This window comes from Bacillus rossius, chromosome 16 (genome assembly GCF_032445375.1).
Source record: "Bacillus rossius redtenbacheri isolate Brsri chromosome 16, Brsri_v3, whole genome shotgun sequence".
Taxonomy (NCBI): domain Eukaryota; kingdom Metazoa; phylum Arthropoda; class Insecta; order Phasmatodea; family Bacillidae; genus Bacillus; species Bacillus rossius.
The window spans coordinates 13,876,853-13,894,654 of record NC_086343.1 but is presented as its reverse complement, the minus strand read 5'-3'; the positions used below and the strand labels follow the sequence as shown (position 1 = coordinate 13,894,654).

General features: G+C 36.6%; 2 protein-coding genes across 2 annotated transcripts in view; one reads left to right on the top strand and one right to left on the bottom strand.

Moving 5' to 3' along the window:
• The window catches only part of LOC134540145 (lachesin-like), a 306,225-nt gene that overhangs the window by 197,925 nt on the left and 90,498 nt on the right, over positions 1 to 17,802 (top strand). The gene's annotated exons all lie outside the window — the stretch shown is intronic.
• On the bottom strand, positions 597 to 5,035 carry LOC134540071 (uncharacterized). The gene is made up of 4 exons (XM_063382531.1): positions 4,895 to 5,035; positions 3,565 to 3,705; positions 2,513 to 2,599; positions 597 to 1,954 (listed from the first exon to the last, which is right to left on the bottom strand). Exons 2-4 carry the CDS (start codon positions 3,695 to 3,697, stop codon positions 1,803 to 1,805), a joined length of 372 nt encoding a protein of 123 aa, XP_063238601.1. The 5' UTR covers positions 3,698 to 3,705; positions 4,895 to 5,035; the 3' UTR covers positions 597 to 1,802.

The following is a 17,802-nucleotide window of genomic DNA, read 5'->3' as shown; positions in this document are numbered from 1 at the left end:
TTATCAATTTTAAAAATTTTCCCAAATTATTAGCATTAAAATTACGAATTTTCAAGATGGCGGCCGTAACGGAAATTGCAACGGTGACGTCATAATCCTAGATGACGTCAGAGGCTTATCGGAGACTATAGACATGGATGCTTAAGCCTCTTTTAGGATTTCGTGTTCTTTCTAAGGCAAAAGTCTTTTGAAGTTTTTCGAAATCCAAATTTTTGAATTTTTGAGGAAGAAAACGAGAATATTTCCGACGAAAAAGAGAAAATTTTTATTTTTCGAATTTTTAAGTTTTTGTTGGAATTTCCCCCAAAAAACTGTACATTTTTGCGAATTTTGGGCAAATGGTGGCTAATTTTGGCTAATTTTGAAGATCAAGGTTATGGTCATCCAAGATGGCCGCCGTGAGTTCAGAGGTAGGTCGGTCATTGACGTCACCACAGCCTGAAGCCTGTCCCAGCTCCACCATTTACACTCTACTCAAGTTAATATCACAACAAAAAAATACCTTTAATTTAATAGTCAGAAAAAATGTGTTGGAACGAAAAAGGCGTCAAGGTTTTTTAAAATTATTTGGCTCTTCAAAGCATTAAAAACTCGGCTTTTTATTTAAGTGTTTTTTTCAAAGAAACAGTTACAGTCAAATAGATACATTAAAAAAAATATACCTGAACCATTTTAACATTATAACACTAAGAATATACATGTATATTTTTATTTTTAATAAACGACAATAAACAAATAGACTCTATACATATGTCTGACTCACAGTTATGACATACATGATAATGAACTGCCTGGCACTATGAATAAATTAATTGAATAGTAATATAAACAAACATTGTTGTCAGTTGAAAAAAAATATATATTTAAAGGAAATAGGTTAGTTATCGTTAGGAAGTGACAAGAAATGCAGTTCATATAACTTGTATCCCAGTTTGCCTCGTTGTGGAATGAGACGTAACCGTAAACGGATCATTTGAAACGGAGTTTCTACAGTCGGAGACGGGCCTACGGATTAGCGGGGCAATGCTGAACTCTTCCGTTTGCGTTGTTCCCTACGACCAACTGTAGCCGACTGCTTGGTAGCCATGTTGGTTTATGTTATAAACACTTTAAAAAATGTTAACAAGTACAAGAATACCTTGGTGTTCATATCATAACTTTGTCGTGTTTTTCTATTATAATTGGCAATTCAGACCACGCTATTATCTCTTATCAAAATATTTTTTTTTTTAATTCGTTTGGTATTTTTTTTTTAAGCTTGAAATGCAACCATCTTTGGTTGCAACCTTTTTTTACGTCTCCGCGTGCATTGTGGATGAGGGGCAGACGCGATAGTCAAAGTGTGACCGGGAGATCCGTCTCTGGTTATGTGTCGTTGAAGAATGTGCGTTGATGTTACAGTCGCCAGCGTTACACTTGTGCGGGTTAGAAAGGGTTGGGGAGGGAGGGAAGCGGAAAGGATCTGGCCGCGAGCCAATCCGGATGGAGCACGCCTGAGAAGGGCGCCAGGCGATTGGCCGCGCTGGCACTGGCTGAACAAGCGCGGTTTCCAGAATTGGGGCGGTGGGGGCGATAGCCCATCCCGAGACCAATTTTATTGATCAGTGTATATTTATGTTTGATTAAATGTTTATTTTCATATGTTAAACTTTTATCTCATCAAAAAGTTGCATGGAGCTGCTAAGGTTCTGTATTTGACACCTGTAATTTGTAAATAATATTCCAAAGCCAATATCTGACCAGTTTCATTTTTTTTTTTTGCATCTGCGACTTTTCTTCGTGCGATAGCCCCTCCCGTTAAGTCATCCTCTGGCCAGGGCCTCGAGGACTCCGAGCTGACGGCTGCTGACCTCGTCGGTCTCCGGGCAGCAGTGGTGGTCGGGCGGGAAGTCTTCGGGGAAGGTCATCACGCTGCATCCCTCCGGCGATATAGACCGCGGCGCGGCGCGCGAGCCTGCGGAACAACACGGACAGCCTGTGGCGAGACGGACACAGAGTCCTTCGACGCGGACATGCGGACGGTGGTTGTCCGACAAGACCCAAAGGCGGCCCGACGGTGCGAGGAATATCCCTTCGGAAGGCCTTGTCCGAAACACGCATGTTGCTGCAACCTCCACAGCAGCAATATAAAAAAATTTGATATATTTGTCCATTTTCGTCATTTCAAATTAACAATTTATTTAAAACATTGATTTGATTTCAGTTTATTTCTATAACTTATCGGTCGTGATTATATTTAAACAAATTATTTAAATTAAAATTTGCAAAACCTGTAAATAATATTTGAAAATTAAAAAGTATGCAATTTTTCATAGATGTTTTCTTATGACGTTATCACGTAAAATTTTCGTCCGTAAACCGACTTTACAGACAACCCCCCTTTTTTTTCTTCTGAACCGTCACTTATCACCACCGTGCAGTCGGGGTGTTTACTTCCACAAGGCTTCGAATATGTATCTGCTTGGCTAGAGATATTTTCGTCAGACCATTTCTAACCGAAGTGGGCACTCACCGTCAGGATATATCGGGCAGCAGTGGTACCGCTGCGGGTCGCCAGGCAGGATTTTGTAGACGCAATTAATCCCGTGCCTGTTCACTCCTGGGAACAAGTGTGAACAACTCTCTGACGAAGGACACACTGCTATTATTATTGCCTTTCACACACGGCCCACAAGTTGTGTCAGTCATTTAAAAAAAATACTATATAAAAATGTTAATGTAAACAATCAGATAGCACTACAGTACATAGGTAGCAATGTTTAAAATATCAAAATATCTGTTGAATTTTCTGGCTTTAAACATTTTAAATACACTAGTAACCTAGGTAGTAAACACGTATTGCTTTGTAAAGAGAACCTCATGCGCCATCTTTATCACCTGTAAAAAAATCCTTCTAGGATCCATTTACAGAAAATTTTTTAATGAGGGTACTGACTGATAGCTCAACGACAGTAGTGTCTTATCCAGAACGAAATGAGGTAATTCTCTCAGGATTACGTACTAATAAATTATTACTGTAAATACATAATAGTGTTAGGAATAACTTTAAACTCACTGTTCATACGTTAATGTGAGTTAAATCATGAACACATTTTGACTGCAACTTCAGTTTAAAATTATTGTGCTGCTTATAATTAACTATCAACATAAAATAAACTTTGAAGAGTAGCATACATGCTTGAGATATATTAACATAATAGTATAACATTAGGAATAAATAAAATATAAAAAATAATATACATTTTTTAAATTTATTGTATGTGGATCTTCTTGTCTGTTTCTTAATATACTAAAACTTGGGGCTAAAACTATTAAAAATTACTTGATAATAACACTTTATTGATTTATGTAATATTTAGGTAAATTTTTATCCTGAAAAGTTACATTTTTCAACCAGATTCACAATAAATAAATTATTTTCACGCGTCGGTCGAAAACATTTCACAATTAATTACAAATTACACCTGAACTAAGTCTCTGGTGTTTCATATCTTACACCATTGAAGCAACTCTCTATAGTTCTAACTTATTTTTAGTGTATCAAATTAACTGTAATATAAATACCTAAGTCATCATAGTAGTCGTAAAGCGTGTACTGACGTTGATGAGGCACTCCATACGGCCTTCTGGCTGTACCAGAAGTGGAGGCCACGCACAGCAGCAAGGCGACAAGTGCCGTGATAACCTGCGGCTGCATGCTGCTTCCTGTCGACAGAACAGACATTCAAGCACAGTGGAGTCATTGAAGGTCCATGTCCTAGGAATATACACACCTGTCATGGCGACTCCGTGTTTGATTTCGTATCACCCTACCATCAATTCATACCTCTAACATAATACGATGTAAGGACAAAGCAAATTGTATTTGTTTTATTTCTTTCTGAAAACTATTATGTTTAAATTATTAAATATAAAAAATAAACTATAGATGCTGCATGCTTGACGAATCAGTAATTGAAACTTTTTTTTCATTTGCAGTACATTTTAACTTTTAAAAACAATCGGTAGAGAAATGTGAAAAATATTCAAGTTTAATTTATTGTTTTGTATCAATGGCTATCAAGATATATAGGTTTATCACCTGTGAATAGTTTTTTATTCTGCCATTGACAGAAGTATGGTGCTAAAAGAAACTTGAATTCAGTTTTATTTAGTGCTTCTAGGTCGTAGGATGATTATGTGTTGAAGTAGACCAAAGATTTCTAAAACGCACTTAAATTCACGGAAATACTGACCGTCCTATTGTGTTATATCCATGTTGTTGGCTTGCTCGGTCATGTTTGTGGCATGTGCAGCTGAAGTCAGAGTCAAACAAGGCAGTTTCATTTTTTGCTACAGTCCGTTTGTCGACTTCAGGCGATTCAAGCATGAATTTACAAATTGTCCAATAGAAAGGCACAATTGGAGGCTGTGTATGTGCTGGTTGGCTATTTAACAAACAATTACTTTTTTAATTTTCAACTGGAACATAGTTTATATCATTAAATTATTTATTTTTTCGGGTTTTTTAGTTTGTATTAACCTACAAAATTTATATATTCCCAACAATTTTTTTTACTGCCTTTCGAAATATAAACGACCACGAAAACAAAAAGAATAGCAAGAAAACCATGTGAAAAATACTGTTGTAGCATATATTTCTTAGTATTAACATCTCAGCATAAATTATTTAAGTGATTAGGTTCGCAATGTCAAAAGTATTTGACGAGTTCAAATGTACTAAAAAATCGTATGGTGTAACTGACTAAGTCTTCAGCTTTAGGCTGTGTTCAATTATGTATTAAAAAAGTTTTTATAAACAGGAATTTTATGTCAATATAGCTTTGTAAAATTTTCTCGAGTCGCCTCTTAAAGAAGCGAGAGGCGAAACAAAAGCATTAAGATGTCCACTCACCAGTTGTTTCCAGCGAAGCGTTGTGTCTACTGGCTTGGTCGTTGCTACGAGTACTTCCTTATATACTGCTAGCTCATTATTTTTACGGGCTACATAAACGTTTAACAAGATGTTCATACCGTGCTTGTGGTAGTTTTAGATAAGTTTTATCTCTCACTCAATGTGAAACTAAATATTCTTTCCTTTCAGTAAAAGAGCCAATTTCAATACCTACGCATTAAGTTACCCTGCAGGGAGAAAAGAGTGAAGTAATGAATTCCGTGTGGGTTTTAAATTAACACCTGTTTTTAGAGGCAAGTAATCTTTATGACATTGAACGAATATACTTAGCTTGTTTATTATATATACAGGAACTGGAATACCTATAGAATTGGTATTAAAAAAATATTTTTAGTCTTTTCAGGTCGAGTTGCGTAGATGTGCTATCAGTGGCGTAACTAGCATTTCCTGCGCTCATGGCAGAACAGTTAAATATAATCTTGCATATGTTTCTTTTATGTATAAAATTTTAGTCAAATTATTTCTACTCCTATGTAATTGTTAATAATTATTAAAATGAAAATATAAAAAGACATTGTACAATTGTTTCTGTTATATTGTCGCGGGTTGAAATTTTGCAGGGTTGTTGAAATCAAATTTAGGGACTTTACTGACGGGACTCTGGGCTGGCTGCTCTGTTCACTCGTCAGCGCAAGTGGCGTGACCATGTAATTGGGGCACGGGGCCGGCGCGGCGCGCTGCGGGCTTGCAGAATTTTGTTTGTTTGTTTGGCCGCGCGCTGGCGCAGCCACGGGCCGCAGTTACTGGGGCGCGCTGTCGTAACAAGCCGCGCGGTGTGGCCTGCACATTGGGGTAGAGGGGGGGTAGTCTTCCCAGATGTTCTAGTTAGTTGTTTAGTAAATTTGACTTCAATAACGAGCTTTTGTTATGGTAGGCGCGGCAGGGCGCGCGAATTTAAGCGCAAGTGATTGGTGACTCGGGGCTCACTCAGGCGGAGGCTATGCGTCTCACCTGTGGTCACGAGTTGTTAGTTCGTTCGTGATGTAGGAATTCAGGCTCACTCAGGCGGAGGCTATGCGTCTCACCTGTGGTCACGAGTTGTTAGTTCGTTCGTGATGTAGGAATTCAGGCTCACTCAGGCGGAGGCTATGCGTCTCACCTGTGGTCACGAGTTGTTAGTTCGTTCGTGATGTAGGAATTCAGGCTCACTCAGGCGGAGGCTATGCGTCTCACCTGTGGTCACGAGTTGTTAGTTCGTTCGTGATGTAGGAATTCAGGCTCACTCAGGCGGAGGCTATGCGTCTCACCTGTGGTCACGAGTTGTTAGTTCGTTCGTGATGTAGGAATTCAAGCTTTCGGGCGGAAGCTATGGTCGACGCCAGAGGCCACGAGTCGTTTAATTTAAGTTAGGTCATAATGTAGTCGTCAAGCTTTCGGGCGGAGGCTATGGCCCTCGTCAGGGGTCACGCGTCATAGTTTTTAAAATGTAATGTTCGTTCGGGATTTCAAGGGCAGGAGAGGCCCCTACGTTATTTTTTTTAAAGTAATCGATCAAGAAAGGCTTTTCGGAAAATGTGAGTATGGACTTATCTTTGTTTTAATTTTAAGTATTAATTATGATTTGAGGTATTCGGAAGGACTAGGGAAGTGTTTAGTGAAGTTCTCTCATTCTCTCTCTTGTAAGGTCGTTCAATCGTTAAGGAAGTAAAGAGATTATTGTTTTAAATTGTAATCCCGCTATTTAAATGTTCTTTAAAATGATGTTGAGTATTTGACTTTAAGAATAAAATAATTTTAATTAAGTATTATGTTATTTTGCAAAATCTCCTTAGTTCAGCTCTCACCAGACATCCTGTACGGGATGACGAACCTATGATCCTAGGTACAGTAAAGTATTTTATGAAGTTAAGACTAGTTGATGCCAAGCGAGTTGTTTCTATGTCAAGAGCTACGATTCTCGCCCCCCCCTCTGAAGGTGGATCGTGACAGAAATGGCGGTGGCACCGGCTAGGTGCACGTGACAGAAATGGTGGAGGCGCCGGGTAGGTTCTATTTCTGGAGAGAGAGAGAGGTAGATTTTTATGTTTATTATTAAGTTAGTTTCAGCTTCTGATAGCAGGTTATTAAGAGTTTACTTGAGGAGAGGATTACGGAATTTTAGTCTATAGTGGAGGAAGTCTTTGAGATTTTTTTTTTGACGTAACAGATGTTTATTTGAGGATACTTGTAAGGATAAAGTTTATAGTGATAAGTTGTTTTAAGTCGTTGAATTTATTGTAGATTTATATCGGGGATTATTACGTGAGGAGAATACGTTATAAGTTAAATGCTTATTAGAGATAATGCAAGTGGTTTAATTTAATTGAAGTTCATTTTAAGATTGTAGGTTAAGAGAATTATAATTTAAAATAAAGTTTTTTGTCGTAAATAGGAATTATTTTCAAGAGAAGTTTGTTTTGTTTTCGTGCGCGTAGGAGACGAGACGTACGAATTAAATCAGTCGAGGGAAGGATAAACGTTAGAAAGGAATTAAAGAGAAAACGAGAGTTTATGTAAAAGAGAGTTATAGAATTTATAGTGATGTTTTGTTTTAATTAGAAAAATGTTGAGAGTTGTTTCAGAACGACACGTCAGTGGACGTGGCAGAGTGAACACGTGACGGGGAGGTGCTGAGACCTAGCGGAGAACGGAGGAACCGCAAGCGAGGGTTGGCGCACCTGATGGAATTCGGTGACGTCACGGGCTCATACGGAGACGTGGACAGGCCGTGACCTTGTTTTGATCAGCTGTACGGTAACTTAGCGATAAGAAAATAGACTATTGGTTAAATAAATTTAAATTTAAGTGTGTTTTAGAAGAAGAGGAACTTTCAGTATGTAAGTAATTTATTTTAAGAAGTGTATGATGTATAGGCTAGAAGTGTTTCGTTGTAAGTTGTTTATGTTTTTGTTAGTTAAATTCTACCTCGGTTTTCAAAATATTTTTTTTGGGATTTGTAAACATTATTAAGGAGGTACACTATAAAATCGATAAGCATTGAGAAAACTGGGAAGGCTAGATTTTGTGTGTAGAGGGAATTTACTCCAAAAGAACAGAGAGACAAAATTAATGTTTTCATTAGGGCGAGGGACCCTAAGGTGAGGCGTTGTGTCCCTGGGAAGAAAGGGAATTGTAGCGCAGACCATAGGAGATGGGCTGACTACGGAATTAAGGGTCAGGAGAATCCTGAGAGTTGTGAGTAGTTTGGGGCAGGAGTTCCCCATGGTAGTACCGAAGTGGCTATCCTGTATGGGATAGGGTACCATTTCAATGAAGTTTGTTGGTGGGGTTAGAGCCCCCTGTGTAGTGGGCCTATAGCAGATAGGCACTACAGTGAAATTTTTGGTTATTTTGTGAGGTAAATTCCCTGGAGGTTAAGTAAGATTGGATTCAGTTAGGAAGGAGGGAAATGAGAAACATTGCTGTAGAGAGTTAGTGTACTTGCCTAATGTGAAATTGAATTTTACTAAATTAATTTAGGAGAAAGTTTTGTTCGGTAAATAAATAATAATGGAAGGGAATTAATTAATTTTTTTTGAGTAAGGTGTTTTAAGTAATGAAATAAAATAATGTGAAGAAGTTTGAATAATTGGGGAGGAATTTCTTTAAGAGTTTAGATAATTGTTTTTGAATTTATTGAGATATTCAGCCAGTGGAGTTTGAGTTTGAGAGATACAGTGAGATTTTAAGGAAATCGGTTGTTTATTAATTAGGACAAATGAGATTTTTTGATTAAGAGTCAGTAAGCATAGTTAAAATTTACGACATGATATTTGTTGACAGTTTACAGTTATTAAGGAGAAAACAGAGTAATCTATTTATTTTTATTTTAATGGTTTGAAGATAAGATTATGAATTTTTTTTGGAAGTTTCTTTGGCATGTTGGAATAATTTTTTTTGATTTTTAGAATTTACAGAGAAAATTTAATTGATTTACATTAGTTTGGAAGTATGGAGGTTTAGTGTTCGATTAGCCCTAACTTGATGGTCGGATCCCAAAAGAATGCCGTAAAACCGATAGCCAATTGAGAGGAATGCGGTAGGCGCTTGTGTAGAGAGGGGTTGTGGGAAAACTCCTTGGGACTGATGGCAGATCAGGGGCCCTAAATAGTGTGTGATGCTGTAAAACCAGTGCAGGGAAAGCCTGGTATGCTTAAATTTTTGGGCACAGGTTATGTAAACCTGGGGTTCCATGGGATTTAGTCATGTTAGCTGCTGTGAGACATTAAGAGTTCCAGGCTCCATAGTAAAGTCAATGTAAATTTTTGTTTTCTTAAAATAATAAATTTGTTTTTAATTTTTTTGAGATATTTGATTTGTAACAGTGAATACAGACCCCGAGGAATAAGAGTTGTCATGATGTGAGAGGAGAAGGTGGTAGGCCTAAAAGGGTACAGGCACCACAGAGGTTATGTGCATTGCATAATTTAAATATAAGGAAACTTGAGAATTTGAAATTTTGTTGTTGGTTTGTACACCCATAAGAAGAGTATAGGCAGAATTTTTATTGTTATGAGATGTCTAATTTAATTGAAAAGAAGAAAGTTTAAAGATGCAAGGTAACATTATTATTGTAATAATTGAAAGAGATTAAGAGGTAGAGAGAAATAGGCAGTTTTTGTTTGTAAGTACTAAAGTTTACATATAGAAATTTAGTAACTAAGAATGAATAATAAGTTAAGTCTAGTGTAAAAGTTTTTTTTAAGTTTGTTAAGTTAAGAGTCACAAGTAAATTTTTTTTTAGAGAGAATGTCTTTGATAGGAAGTATTAGAAACTTATGGGAATTTTAGGGTAACATAAATAATGTAGGTAATGAATAATAAATAGATGGTAGGTCTTAAGTTAGGATTAACATTTGAAGCAGAATTTAATTAAGAAGAAGGAAAATAAATAGGCCTAATGAAAAGAACAAAAAAGGATTTTATGGTAAAGCATTTTTTTTTAAGTAATAAACAATGAATAATAATGTTGTTTCAGGGTAATGTGTACTAATAATACAATTTTTTTTTAGGACCAAAGAACAGGAATTATGTAATTTAAATTAACATGTATTTTTGAAACTGTTACAGATTCCTTAAGATGAGCTGAGCAGCAGTCCAGTTTACAAGATGACAAGAGTTCGAGAGACAAGATACAAGATCACTGAAACAAGAGCCAAGACTGAAGATTCAAGAGAAGAGAAAGCTGGCAGCCATGGACTTACAAGTGGAGATTAATAAGGTCATGTAAAGTTTTATTTTTTTTATGGAAGACAGTAACTGGAGTTTTTTTTTGTTATAAACATTATTTACAGAACTTTTTAGGTTATAGTAATGTAATGGAACTAGTGAGTTGTGGTAGCTGTCAAAAAGAACTAATACCTTAAGTTTAATTTTTAAAGTTAATTTTCTTAATTTACAGAGGGATTAGTAGTTTTTTTTTAAACCTTATTTAGGTTGGAATTTAAATACAATAGCTTATTATAAATGTGTACGAACAGTTCAAGTTCACCGTACTGATAGGTAGGTCAGATGATCTTATTGATTTTGATGATTTGTTGTTTTGAGTTGATTTTTAGGTGTTGTGAATTAGACAATGAAATAGTTTTGAAAACTTAAATTATTTCAAGCTAAGAAATAGTAAAGTTAATTGTAACTCAAAGGACACCAGAATTTAATTTTTTTTTGAATTAGTAATGTTTGAAAATTTTATACTTTACAAGAAAGGTTATAAACAAACAGATCGGATGGAACAAGGATGCAGTAAATCACAATTTCATTTAGAATTATTGATTAGCTTTTGAGGTTATGAAGGAAAAGTAGCTATAATTTAAAAATTTGAATAAAAATGGTTTTTTTTTATTTGTTTGAAATAGAAAGTTTAAAAGTTAATTAGTCATGATCTAGGTGGGTGATGGGGTGGGAATTGGCCACTCTTTTTCCCTATAACCTCCCTAACATGGCCTTCTATTACATCTAACAGAATAGAAGAAGAAAAAGACTTATTATTAGTTAGAATGTTTTTTTATGAAGATACCTGATGTACTTTTTTTTTATTGTTGGGAAGAATAGTAGCAAGATTAATCAGATGTTTTACTCAGAAGAAGAAGAAGAAGAAGAAGATAAAGCAGTTTTATGACTCGACAAGCCAGAGATTGGTGTTTCCCCTCTGCGCTCCTATTGACTACGTTGTTTACTCTCATGGGATAGCTGGTTCGGCACCATGGAGAGAGATTGGTGGGCATTGTGGTTGCCCCCAGAAGAAAAGAAGAGTAGAAAGGTTATGGGTGGGTCATGTGAAGTGACCTTCAACCCAGTTACTTCGTGGGGACTATTTGCTGTATAGAGAAGATCAAGACTCAAGAGTTAGGGAAAATCATTGGAGGTCATGTTTCCCTTCCTTAAGTTTTTCCTATCAAATTATTTGCCTGATTAGATTATGCTAAGGGTGGGATACTTTATGTTAGCAGTTGAATTAATTAATTTTATTTTTTTTGTGTGTTTGCATCCTTGCCCATCGATTGCAGTTTAGTAGTTAGTTTTGTATTTGTCAGGCGTGATGGTAATGCCTGTTGATGATGTTTCAGAATTGTAATCTGTTCGTGATGAGGATGGCACAACTCCGAAGCAGATGTGGGGAGAAGTTGTGAGCTGCCCTGGAAGCCAGTCCAGTAGCTGTTGGAGTTGAGTGGTGTTTGCTGATGGCCAGCCCAGGGAGCTACTCTTCTCGACAACACTGACTTCGAGGAGTTGCACCAACCTTCACGAGATAAGAGTTTAATTAATTGAAACACTGTAAGGACACTTAATTTTTTTTGAAGAACGAAAGAAGTATGGTAATAAACGGAAACCGAAAAAAAAAAAATAATAATAATTATCAAGAATTTGCACATTGTTTAACGAATACTGAGAAACTAAGAACAGTAATTTAATTTGTAAAGAGAGCTTCACTAACAGAACAATTTTTTTAGAATTGAGAACTCGAGCCTCTGAAGGTTCCTGTGAGAACAAACCAGATAAAAGTTTTACATTTAATTTTATGAATACTTGTTGTTTTAAAATAAATCTTATGCAGAATCTAGATGTATGTTCAGACAGCAAGGAACTAAGAAAATTATTATTTTTGTGAAATGAGGAATTTATAGTTATGGTTTAATGGAAAAAGACAATTTGTAATTTTGAGGTAGCTCGATGGGGCTCGAGCTCTGTGAGGGGAGGGTTATGTCGCGGGTTGAAATTTTGCAGGGTTGTTGAAATCAAATTTAGGGACTTTACTGACGGGACTCTGGGCTGGCTGCTCTGTTCACTCGTCAGCGCAAGTGGCGTGACCATGTAATTGGGGCACGGGGCCGGCGCGGCGCGCTGCGGGCTTGCAGAATTTTGTTTGTTTGTTTGGCCGCGCGCTGGCGCAGCCACGGGCCGCAGTTACTGGGGCGCGCTGTCGTAACAAGCCGCGCGGTGTGGCCTGCACATTGGGGTAGAGGGGGGGTAGTCTTCCCAGATGTTCTAGTTAGTTGTTTAGTAAATTTGACTTCAATAACGAGCTTTTGTTATGGTAGGCGCGGCAGGGCGCGCGAATTTAAGCGCAAGTGATTGGTGACTCGGGGCTCACTCAGGCGGAGGCTATGCGTCTCACCTGTGGTCACGAGTTGTTAGTTCGTTCGTGATGTAGGAATTCAGGCTCACTCAGGCGGAGGCTATGCGTCTCACCTGTGGTCACGAGTTGTTAGTTCGTTCGTGATGTAGGAATTCAGGCTCACTCAGGCGGAGGCTATGCGTCTCACCTGTGGTCACGAGTTGTTAGTTCGTTCGTGATGTAGGAATTCAGGCTCACTCAGGCGGAGGCTATGCGTCTCACCTGTGGTCACGAGTTGTTAGTTCGTTCGTGATGTAGGAATTCAGGCTCACTCAGGCGGAGGCTATGCGTCTCACCTGTGGTCACGAGTTGTTAGTTCGTTCGTGATGTAGGAATTCAAGCTTTCGGGCGGAAGCTATGGTCGACGCCAGAGGCCACGAGTCGTTTAATTTAAGTTAGGTCATAATGTAGTCGTCAAGCTTTCGGGCGGAGGCTATGGCCCTCGTCAGGGGTCACGCGTCATAGTTTTTAAAATGTAATGTTCGTTCGGGATTTCAAGGGCAGGAGAGGCCCCTACGTTATTTTTTTTAAAGTAATCGATCAAGAAAGGCTTTTCGGAAAATGTGAGTATGGACTTATCTTTGTTTTAATTTTAAGTATTAATTATGATTTGAGGTATTCGGAAGGACTAGGGAAGTGTTTAGTGAAGTTCTCTCATTCTCTCTCTTGTAAGGTCGTTCAATCGTTAAGGAAGTAAAGAGATTATTGTTTTAAATTGTAATCCCGCTATTTAAATGTTCTTTAAAATGATGTTGAGTATTTGACTTTAAGAATAAAATAATTTTAATTAAGTATTATGTTATTTTGCAAAATCTCCTTAGTTCAGCTCTCACCAGACATCCTGTACGGGATGACGAACCTATGATCCTAGGTACAGTAAAGTATTTTATGAAGTTAAGACTAGTTGATGCCAAGCGAGTTGTTTCTATGTCAAGAGCTACGATTCTCGCCCCCCCCCTCTGAAGGTGGATCGTGACAGAAATGGCGGTGGCACCGGCTAGGTGCACGTGACAATATAATTATGTAGTAGTTTGTGCTTCGAAAACCAGGATATTTGATTAATGACCTCAAAAACTTTTAGTTTACTTAAAAATACTTTAATTCGAATTAAAGACACAAAAATTTCCCATAACTTAACTTCAAACTGAAAACAAATGGAAGGAAAATTAAGGACGAATTTGAATGAAAAATAAAGGAAAGGAGTCTTTCAATACTCGCTTCTGATGTGCAAGCATGTAACCTCAGTAACAAGCAAATTCATGTGTTATCGTTGCAAATACTAGTAATACTAAACTCAAACACCTAAATTTCAGTATAATTCCTAAAAAAAAAATAATGCCGAGCATGATAAATGTATGAAAAAAAAAATTATTTTTATTTAAAATTGCTATTTTTTTAACCTAACTATAATTCTGTTTAACAATTTGGTACTATTGAAATTTCTGGGCTACCCGAACAACAGTATTACCAAACGCTTCGCATACAAACGACTCAAAGCTGAACCTGTGACATTTCCGCCTAGACCAGCTGAATTATCTCCGCCTGCATTTTTTAGGTTATACTTTTTATAGGCATTGAGGTTGAAGTTAGAGTATGCGTCACAAAAGCAATGAAATAAGCGCACATTAGTCAAAGAAAATTTAACAGTCTGCAAGTCCAATGTACATGAATGAATAAACTGATACTAAAGCCACGAGCTGAAGTCGTCAATATGGCGGACACATGTGTGACAACTTACACCTGTTTATATTAACTTTCGTGAACCTCTGCGGATGTACTCAGCTTATTGGAGGGGTCAAAGAAAACTTAATAGTGGGGAAAATATACTACATTTTGTAAACTTGAATAGGTATAACAAGATATAAAAATAAAATTTAAAATACATATATTTACTAGCCAGAAAAAATTGTCTTGGAACAAACATGGCTTCAAAGATATTTAGTTTACTTTTCTAAAAAATTTCCAAACGTGTTTCTTTTTGTAGTATTTTTCAAACTTAAAGTTGCAGTACAATATATACATTTAAAAATAACCATAAACGTTTTGAAACACATATTATTATAAATATGAAAATTTGTTGCGCCTCTAAAATATGATGAAATCTGCGCTATCACTACATTTCAGTGTTAACTAAGAGTTGTTATAAGAGGTCTCTAATGCACTTTAACAGTTGTGATTTTTTACTTTTCGTCCCTATAAAATACACCATTAAGTATTAAAGGAAAGTGTAGTCCTCGTATTATAAAGAATTTGTTTTAAGCTATGCGTGGTGTAAATTCTGAGATATTTACGAAAGCATAATATATGGATGTATTACTCGGGTAGGCAATCTTTTCGAGATTTCTGATGGGAATCCTTCTTTTCACAGACGAGAGAGTAAAACCCGAATTTCCCCGAAGTTCATGTTTTTTTTCCGTATCTTGAATGTAGCTATCCTAACCAAATAAACCGTCCACAATGTTTTCAAGTATTTATAATGTAGCTAACCTAACCTAATTGACCATAAGTATCATTTTATCAACACCGCCATACCTATATATTTATTTACAATGAACAAAAAAAACCGAAGATTCACGATCGGGCGTTTGGCTCTCTCGTCTGTGAAAAAAAGGATTCCCATTTCTGATACTTCCATAGTTAGCAACACCGTTTTTACACATATCCGTTCCAACAGACTTCCTCACGAAATTATTCCTACCAAATTCCGTAACCTGAGAGCTAAGTTGTTTACACATCAAAAATAATTTAGATACTTTAAGAGGCCACTCCAGTGTTTCAGGGGAACTATGCAACCCGCGTTAACATCATAAGATGCAATGCTATTTTCATTTTGCTTATAACTAATTAACTAATATAGATTTCGAAATTATGCTTGCTTGATATGTAAGACAATGATGCTCTTATCAAAGCCCCTTTCTTCAAAAACGTGCATAAATTATGGTTCAAACCTAGACAATACACTTATGCATGTTAGTAAAGATTAGTATAAAACCATTATTTATGAACGTTTTTGAATAAAGGGGCTTTGATAAGAGCATCGTTGTATTACATATCAAGCAAGCATAATTTTGAAATCTATATTAGTTAATTAGTTATAAGCAAAATGAAAATAGCATTGAATCTTATGAGGTTAACGCGGGTTGCGTAGGGCCCCTGAAACACTGGAGTGGCCTCATAACAAGCAAGAACAAGCATTTAGATGCAACGAGAATCAAGACTGGCAAAATTGTTATACTCGCCAGTGATGAAATGAATGTCAGTTTTTAGCCATTCGCGAATGCGAATGTCAATATCTCTCGCCGATATTCTCGAATGCGAATGCGAAGATTCAGTTTTTAAATCCTGTGTTGGCGCGACTGACGCTCGTCCTAGAGTGAACTACCAGTACTACCGGTGAAGCCTGCACTCATTTATCACCGTTTGCCTCTTGATTCCGAGAACTGCCGAACTGATCCGAAATAAGTTGATCGTTTGTTTGGTTGTTTATATAACGACAGATCGCAAACAGGATCAAGTGAATTTTGAGGTTATATTGTGATCAGTGATTTGTTAAGATGAATAAATAGAATTATATTGAAATATTCAGTTATTTAACACTTTACGATGCTGAACGAGCTAGATGCAAGATGTGTTGCAATGAATATTCGCAAAAAGGAAGAACAACAGCGGAAATAGGATATCATTTGAAGTCTATGCATGAAACCAAGTTTTGTGAATTGGAAAAATTTGTAAAAGAGAAAACAGGACGCGGTTAAAACATTTGCTTTGTGATATCCTTCCCAAAAAAGTTATAAATATGACATTAAACAGATGTCGTTTCAGAAAGGTGGCGAAAAAAACGAAACAGTGAGATGAAAAATCTTTAAAGTCTTTGACAGTTGATCATTGAAAAGGTTTTCGCAGGATGACTTGCCATTTAATTTTGTGGAATGTGTTGGATTTCTAAGACATATAAAGTATCTGTGTCCATCATATAAATTAGAATCTCGTCAGTATTTTTTTTCATTTATCTGCCAAAAACTATACGATAAAGAAAGCCAAAAAATACTGATTGTTGAAGTCATTTGAAAAAAGTAATTTTCTAGCGTCATGTGGTTGGATTCTTGTTCTGGAGTTTCGCTGCTGAGTTTTATTTGCAAGAGATTACAGAATAATTTGAGAGGAAATAATTGCGTTAAAAGCAGAGGTGTTTAAGTACAGTTACCATAGTGGAGAAAATAGTTGTCATAAAAATAGAATTTATCTCATTATCATGGGAATCATCTCAAAGGAAATGTGCAATGTATAGTTTGGGGTGCAAGAACAAAGTTTAATAAAGCCATTTTCTTATAAAATGTTCAATATATTTAAGGAAATTTGGGTAGGTACTGGGTACCAAGTTGAAAATATGTTTTTAAACGCAAAAGTGTTAATTAAGAGAGCTGAAACATTTCTCTAGGAGCACATTATAATATAATGATTGCAAAAATAATAATATTATAAGAAAACAAAAGCTCAGTATTTTATTTATTTATTCAAAACAATGTTGTCAATTTCCCCGTTCTACTCCGAGCATGGGGCAGAATGGGGTGGTAAGGAAAGCAATTATAAAAACTTAAATACTACTGGAAATAAAGAAAAAAAAAAAAACATTTTTCTCCATATTATTTAATTTTAAGTGCATTTAAAGGTTTAACTACATTTTTCATCGGTTGTGACTTTTTCTTAAGCCTATTCACAAAATAAACACACTAGCACAGCCTCATCATTTTCGCTATCATTTCTCGCACAGGAATATGTGTGCCCATTTTTTGCACAAGGAACAAGCGACACTGAGTTCGAGTGAAATTCACCGAAATATAAACATTCACAGTCAGAACTATCCTCAGAATCACTTTCGTTAGTTTTGGGTACGCTCTTCAGCTCCTTTTTTTGACGTCAATACGTCTTTAAAATGGCTTCCATAGTGGGAAGCAATTAAAAAAACGAATGATAAAAAAATCGGGGGATACAGTTTGGTGTTGCAGCTATGTACATATCTGTCATCTCCATCCAAAATTTAATTACACCACTGGATAGCTAAAGGATCAAAGAATTCGTTACGCTGAGGACTGTGACGCATCGCGCGTGGTGGAGGGAGAAGTGCCACTATTTTGAGGTAATTTTGCTGCGTTTAGAGATTTCCATTTAGTATAAGTAACTTTTGACTCGGAGAAACCACGACGTTCGTTAGAGTTTCAATTGTCAGCTCTCGTCAAAATCTATCGATTGCATA

Bases quoted from the DNA above. Each gene is read 5' to 3' on its own strand.
- LOC134540071 (XM_063382531.1), bottom strand. From the start codon at position 3,697: ATGCAGCCGCAGGTTATCACGGCACTTGTCGCCTTGCTGCTGTGCGTG. The intron at 2,600-3,564 runs GTATTTATATTA...ACTTGTTCCCAG, and splicing joins CGACTACTATGATGACTTAG to GAGTGAACAGGCACGGGATT. The intron at 1,955-2,512 runs GTGAGTGCCCAC...GTTGTTCCGCAG, and splicing joins CTGCCCGATATATCCTGACG to GCTCGCGCGCCGCGCCGCGG.